Source organism: Lithobates pipiens, unplaced genomic scaffold (assembly GCF_037356315.1).
Source record: "Lithobates pipiens isolate NorthernLeopardFrog02 unplaced genomic scaffold, aLitPip1_a1.2 Scaffold_28, whole genome shotgun sequence".
Taxonomy (NCBI): Eukaryota; Metazoa; Chordata; class Amphibia; order Anura; family Ranidae; genus Lithobates; species Lithobates pipiens.
Window position 1 is genome coordinate 209558330 of NW_027507789.1, and position 7853 is coordinate 209566182.

General features: G+C 43.8%; 1 protein-coding gene across 1 annotated transcript in view; it reads left to right on the forward strand.

Moving 5' to 3' along the window:
• HELZ2 (helicase with zinc finger 2) overlaps positions 1-6591 on the forward strand; it is a 100277-nt gene extending 93686 nt beyond the window's left edge. The window contains exon 20 of the mRNA XM_077460425.1: positions 1851-6591. Within this exon, the coding sequence (XP_077316551.1) occupies positions 1851-1963 (113 nt within the window). The 3' untranslated portion in view covers positions 1964-6591. The remainder of the gene's footprint in view (positions 1-1850) is intronic.
• The last annotated feature ends 1262 nt before the right edge of the window (positions 6592-7853 follow it).

Sequence of the window (7853 nt, forward strand, 5' to 3'; positions counted from 1 at the left end):
GGGGCACCCAATGAAGAGGAGGGGCCAGGAGCACCACCAGGGCACTCCAGAAGAGGAGGATCTGGGCTGCCCTGTGCAAAATCCCTTTAACTGATTCAATATGTGCTGATCATGGAGTTCAACTTTAAACAGCTATAGCACTACAATATTTGTTTTTATTTCATATTCTTTTTATTGGTTTTGATTTTAATGCATAATCATACAAAAAGTGACAAAAGCACTTAAAAGTTACAAAAAAACGAAACATTACAAAGTTTCAGCACCGACTGTGCCTAACAAAGAATTAAAAGACAGCACTATGGGGGTTATTTACTAAAGGGAAATCCACTTTGCACTGCAAGTGCACTTGGAAGTAAAGTCGCTGTAGATCCGAGGGGGACATGCAAGGAAAATAAAAAAACATAATTTTAGCTTGCACATGATTGGATGATAAAATCAGCAGACATGGGCGTCCGCAGAACTTTTTTCAGGGGGGGGGGCATAATTTTAGGGTCACCCATGCGCTGCCCCTTTTCAACAATGTCATTATCAAATTATCATGGTCAGAGACTGCAGACGTAGTACAATCCCTAGGATAAGTAATGGATAATGGCCAACAGGCCCTCTCACCAAACCCAGTGAAACTACAGCAGTGATCCCTCCTGCTGGATGATCGCTCACTCTGGGTTCCTCCGGGGCGACTCTGGTCAGTATTGTAGCATGTCTGTACCCTGGCAGTGGCTCAGTCTTTCTCTCTCGGTGGTGCTGGGCAGTGTGGCTCTCTCTGGTGGTGCTGGGCAGCGTGGCTCTCTCTGGTGATGCTGGACAGCATGGCTCTCTCTGGTGGTGCTGGACAGCATGGCTCTCTCTGGTGGCACTGGGCAGTGGGGCTCTCTCTCTCTGGCTTCTGCCCAGCACACTCCTTGTTCTTTTACCTGTAGCACTCTCTCCCTCAGCTTTTTTCTAGGCTGCAGTCTTTCAATCCCTCTCTTGATCAAAATGTAGCCTCCTCCCTGTGGAAAATGGGGCCGCCAATCTTTGGGACTACATGTCCCATGATGCTCTCCTCTCCTAGTCTCCTTTGATTGGCCCTCAGTTATGGCCAATAGGGAAGGAACGGAGTGGGCAGGAAGCTGGGTGGGGAACCTGGTGAGAGCCGTCGTCTCTTCTCCCTGACAGGAGAAAGGGGGGGTGACCAGGGGAAACCTGATAGCCCCAGCTCGCCTTTCTCCTGTCAAAGCGCCGCCGAGTTCTCTGCTGGACTGAGCAGGGAAAAGAGCCCACAGTCACACTACACTGATAGGGGCGCTTGACAGAACCTTGATGGTGTCACCCCACTGGCGGATTGCACATGGGTGTGGGCTGCCCGCACCCCGATAGTGAAGGAACTGTGTTGAATTTAAGATCTGATCCCTGATTCGGGGGGGGGGGGGCACTTGACCCCCTTTGCCCCTACCTGCGGACGCCCATGTCAGCAGAGCTTCCACTCATTTCAGATCTACCCCTTAGATTTAGAGCGACTGCACTTCCAAGTGCACTTTCAGTGCAAAGTGGATTTGCCTTTCCTAAATAACCCCCTATGTTATTTGATACTGTTATGCACACTCAGAGGCTGGGAGGCAGCTACAAGGTCAGGCAGTGAAAAGAGCAGCAGCTATCTGAACATCCTAGGACAAAGTAAGTTTACCAAATACAAATCTTTAAAAAAAAAACTAAGCCTGCACAATTGTAATTAAGACTGAATATTTGGATTGCTGCAAAAGCACATCCATGACTGGTTCTCTTTATCGATGCAATCTATAACTCATAGAGCTGTGATTCTGTGTTGTGCCATTTAAATAAAAAAAAATGTTTCAAATTATTTTTCACAGGAAACCCTAAACTGTTAGAGTGTTGTCCTATGTGGAAGAGACTTCTGCAGCACTACAGTCAGAAGGGGGCCCGTGTCCGTGCCGCTGATATCAGGGTTGTGCAAAACCGATGACGCTGAAAAAAAAAAAATCTCACCTATTCCTGGCTTCTGCAAAACCCAAAATAATGGTGCTGGTCACCTGTGCAATAAAATCTGACACTGCTTCAGAGAATGCATGCTCCACGGTTTGGGTGATGGGTGTACAAAACAGCAAATTTTTATCCATATTAAAATCCAACACTTTTTTTTTTCTTTGTACCGCTGTATGTTATTATTTTATTCCAGTTTCCACTTGGAGTTATATTTGCCCTTCTTGCATTCCCCTTCTATGCTCTGTGATGATTTTTGGCTACACGCCTCGGGTGTCCTCACACAGACTTGAAGAAGTAAGAGCATATATCTGACTAGAGAGGGGCGTGTTCAGATGGCTCCTAATGAACCATCCGAAATTCAGGCAATGGGTGGTCCTGTCTCCATTCTCCTGTCCAACAAACTAGAAATTGAAGGCGCCAAGCAGAAAATTGACAGCTGAGCAGTGGCTTCATCCAATCAGGTGCAGGCACTGTTGGGTACACTATTGGGTACATCCAATCAGGTGCAGGCACTGTTGGGTACACTGTTGGGTACATCCAATCAGGTGCAGGCACTGTTGGGACAGCCATGGGTACCAGCAGTCAGAATACACTACCTTTGCAGTTTCATACTTACCTAGGTGGATGCAGCATCGGTCCGATGCTGCATCTGTCCCCCCGGCGTCTCTGCACTGAGAAGCAAGCGACCAAACATCGCCGATGCCCCTTTTCTCACATCTCACCAACCAGAGAGCTGCTGACTGTCAATCAGCAGCACTGCTCCTCCACGCTCATTGGAGCGCTGAGCTGTGGAGGGGCGGCCGTCTCATCGGCTCGCTGAGAGGCTGAGGCGACCATCAGTCCAGGCACCTGGCGGATCCAGACTCCCAAAGTCGGGAATGACGCAGTGCATGGACTGATCTGTGTGATGTCAGCAGAGCGGACTTCAGACCTCCCCTTTAAGGCTGGTACACCCGATAAGAAAATTGGGCGATCATTTTCGGGCAAAGAACTTTCATACGATTTTAGTATAGTGTGTACACAAATTTCTACAGCCGATTTCGACCTTCTGATGGAACAAGCTCCAAATTTTTTCTTGTACGGGAACAGAATAAATGATTTTTCGCCTAATGTGTACCGTTTTCGTGCAATTTTCAGAAACAAAGGACTGCGCATGATCAGAAGCATTAAACAAGGGGGAAAAAAAGCAATTTTTGTACGAATTTTTCGTTCATCGGTTCCGATTTGCTGTGAAGCAACAAGGAAAATCAGACGATTGTTCACCCCGATTTTCTTATAGTGTGTACCCCACATTACAGCGTAGGGCCACTATGTAGCTCACTTGGTAGTGTGGTCACACCCTGGGGACGGTAAAGGCCCATACACACGATAAGAAAATTGTTAGTATGGTGCTTTCCACAGGCGATTTATGAATTTTCGGACAACAAAAATTGTATGTGCAGGCTATAAAATTTTTATCGTATGTGAACAGGATGTCCAATTTTCGTAAAAAAAAAAAAAAATCGGAAGAGCAAGACTTCATATGTTTAGAAATGAAAAAAAATCTAACACATGACATCATTTCTGAAGTTGAATTCTGTCGTATGAAAGTAGAATTTTTCATATGAAAGTAACCTCTTCACTTTCGATATGAGACTAGCATGCAACAAAAAATGGACGAAAATTCATCTGATCGCGTGTACGAGGCTTTAGACTGCCCAGTCATATTTAAATAAACAATTGAAATGCAGCAAAGAGGAGGTTTTGCTTATAAGTTATTTTAGTTAGTTTATGTATTTTACTTCATTTGGGCTTCAGTTGATTGATTCTTTCAACCAAAGAGTAGTTTACCGTATTAATGCATTTTAATTCTTTTTTAATTCTTTTTTTTTTTTTTTAACCCCCAAGGAAAAGTATTAAAAAAAAAAAAAGAAAGGAGTGTTTTTTTTGTTTTGTTTTATTCTTTATTTACAGCAACCATGTAAACAAGCATTTCATAAATCAGATAGTATGGTCTTAAACTAATTTTCAACAGGCTCGTGCATTATATTGTGGTTAATTGTTATCTATAGTAGGCTAAAAACTAGGATCCACCAAAGGGGATGTCTTATTTTTGCATTCTTTCTTTGCCAATTAAAAAAAAAAAAAAAAAATGGAGGGCAGCGCAGCAAACCTTGTGCAATAAAACACTTTATTTAAATGAATGTATTATTTATCATTTAATAAAGTGTTTTGTAAAGATTCCCTCTGTTTTTTCTTTTATACTTTAAGCTTTATGTGTTATCTTCTGGGATAGCTGGATCCTAATCTGCGTGTTTTTGTGACATTTTGTCATGTAATCATGACCTAAAATCTTGGTGGGAACAGCCTCCTAATACGGAAGTGAGAAAAAAAAATGTTTTAGTTTCTTTGACAATGCACCATTTAAATTGCATGGTGTATATCTAGCAAGTACACATTTCAAAAGGAAATCATCAGAATAAACCCTATGGCAAATGCTGCTGCTTATTTGTCTTCAAAGGTGCAAGGTGTAAGGCACCTCCCATAAAACAAACTGGAGCAACAACAGTTGCCATATTAATGTCTTGATGGATTCCTCTTATTTATTATACATCATTTACCCGGAAGACATTTCTGAAAACAAACGCACATGCTAACTTGTTTGCGTTGTCTTATATTTTGATTGACCAACCCCCCCCCCCCCCCCCAAACTCAGACTCTGTGCCCACTGGGAGGATGATTGGGGGAGGTGGGGGGCAATTACAGAACTGATCCCCTATATGGCTCTCTTTCTGTCTGCAGCAGCTGAAAGCTGGAGCCCTACAAGGGATCGGTTCTGTAAACCCACTGCCCCTATCATCCTTCCTGTCCACCATTCTCTTCCCTGTCTCTCCCCCTGCAGCACTGCTGGCTTCAATCCTGCTAACTGCTGTAGGGGATGTTTTAGGATGAAGGGTCCAGTAAATATGTAATTTACTGGCCTCTTCCTTTTCTTAAAATGGAGTTCCACCCAAAAGTGGAACCTCCGCTTAACTGAATCCTCTCCCCGTCCGGTGCACACATTTGGCACCTTTCAGGGGGGAACAGTTGCGGGTTTTTGACAGGGTACCTGTCCCCACTTCCGGGAGACGGCACAGCTGTGCCCTCTTTCCTCCTCCGGTGAACCAATTAGAAAGCGCAGCGTGCTTCGCCCATGTGCAGTAGGGAACCGCCTGTGAAGCCGAAAGGGTACGGGTTCCCTTACTACAAATGGCGGTGGCAGGACCCAAGAGCCAATCTGAAAATCGGCTGGGGTGTCGATATCGTGGGATCCCTGGACAGGTGCGCGTCCTAATATTAAAAGTCAGCAGCTACAGTAGCTGCTAACTTTTAATTTTTTTGTGGGGTCCCAGAACTCCTCTTTAATGAACACAGTAACAGTGATTGGTGTTGATCACTCACTGTGTTCATTCATCACTAAAGCATAATAAACTGTGTTACTATGCTTCAGTAAGTGAATGAACAGAAAGCTGCTCAGCACAGAGCACTTCCCTTCATTTACTGTGCAGTGCAGCTGAGGCTGCAGAGAAAAAATGAGACATCAGGGGTCTGTTTAGACCCCTGATACCCCCCCCCCATTATTTGTGTCCCCTAATAATGATTGTAGTGTATTTTTAGCAAAAATATGTTTTTGATATTTTTTTTTTGGGGGGGGGGGGCTTGTCCTTTGTCCTACTGACCCCTATTGTCTGCTGGCCCCCTGTACAATTCCCTGCTAATCTCCTATCCTCTACCCCCCCCTGGCATTTTTTACTGCAATCAGACAGGCTAAATCCGATCCTATCTTACCTGTTGGTCACAGCAGGTAACCACTTGTGGTCTTTGGACCACAAGCTCTCTTTATACATTCCTGAAAGGCCAGCTGAATACTTTTTGTGTGTCACCAACATTCCAGATGGCAACCTTGCCATTAAAACAGCTACCGGAACTTACTTGGAAAATGCTGCTTAATATAGAGGTCCACATCTTTCCATTGAAGACAAGCAGGGTTTGCTGCCATGTTTTTTTTTTGACTTGAGTAGCATCTAGAACAGTTAACTTAAACCATCTGACATCCTATGTCATAAAGTGCCTCAGGGATAAAACTAGGTTCTAATAAATGAATGGGTTACATTTTTAATTCACCTACAGGATAGCTACATGTGCTGGGTAGAATTGACATGTCCCTTTAAATCCTAAAGGGTCACTCCACCAAAAACTTACGGGTTAGAGGTGGACTTTTTAATGCTGAATCTGTTAATGCTGAATTTATTTTTTTAACCCACTCTGTTCTATAATGTGCAGAAAGAGTGAGAAGACTTTAGCAGGGGCAGGTAGGTAGAGCTGTGAACAAGGAACAGATAATTCCAAAATATATCATATGGATTGACCCTTTTATTGGCTTTTTTTATGATTACATGGATTTTAAACCACTGTAAAGCTCCCTGTTCACATTTCTCAAAGGTAAAGCATCTGGAGCTTTCTACATTGTATTTGGTATTTAATCTAGCCATGAAAATTATATTTTCCACAATTGTTTATTATGTGTTTTATATGTATAATGTATTTTTAGGTGTTAATTCTTGAAATAAATTTACCTACAATGTCAAATTGCTGTTTTCAGTGTGGTCTGCGTTGCCCATATCTATGGGGTGTCTGCATTCATTTTTTTTTCAGGCATTTTTCACCTGGTGATCCTTCCGCACTTCCTTTCCTAAGGTGACAACACTTAAAGGGGTTTTACTTACCTGCCCCCTCAAAAGTCCCGCGCTCGCCCCCGATGTCCTCTTCGCCACTCACCCTGGCCACTGATTGGCTGGAGTGGATGGATTGCAAGCAGTGCAGCCATTGGCTCGCGCTACTGTCAATCATATCCAATGACGCTGCGCGCCGGGGGCGGGGCCGTGTGATACAGTGAGCGGCTATAGCCGCCGGCTGTATCACGGGAGCGCGCCCGCAGGTGCTTCTCACCATGCGAGGGAGCTCACATGAACGTGAGAAGTACTTGCGGGAGGAAGCCGAGACAGCCGCCGAGTGGGACCCCAGAAGAGCAGGCTCGGGGACACTCTGTGCAAAATGAGCTGCACAGTGGAGGTAAGTATAGCATGTTTGTTATCTTTTTTTAAATAAAAAAAATACCTTTACAATCCCTTTAATGTACTGTATCTATTGAGAAGCAGTGTTGTCAGCCCAGGACAGAAAGTGTTTTAGGACAACAGAATATCTCCCCCCACTCATCTCCACACACAGGGTGGAAGCTCACGGTAGTGAACTGGGCAGGGTTGATACCTAATGAGTACATAATGTGTGCACGAAGCAGAGAACACAGGAAGTTATAAGCTCGCTGAATTTATGGCAGAAGTTTGTCCTCATAGAGTATATACAGCAAAAAGCTTTTAAAGTTATGTTTATAAGAGATGTATTAAAAAAGGAGTTCATTCTCGGGGTTTACATGTACCCGTATTTGCCGGCGTATAAGGCGACTGGGCGTATAAGACAACCCCCTATTTTTCAAGTGAAAACATAGGTTTTGGGCAATACTCGCGGTATAAGACTACCTCCTTCTGAGGCAACACCATTTAAAAAAAACAATAGAACCATTAAAAAACACAAAGCAAGAATGCCAACTACTCATCCACCATGCTGTGATATGTCATAAAGTAAATCAAACAATAATAACACAAACAATGTGAGAATTTTTCACTAACCAAACCTAAACCACTTTTGGGCTACATTCTATGGAAATTGTCCACCAAAATGCATTTAATAACCCCCCTGTCATATGTCCCAGATTTACCTGTCCCTCTTGGGTGCCTGGGACCTCAAAGGCAAACAGCAGGATGTATAGTAGTAGGAGATCAGTGAATGAATTT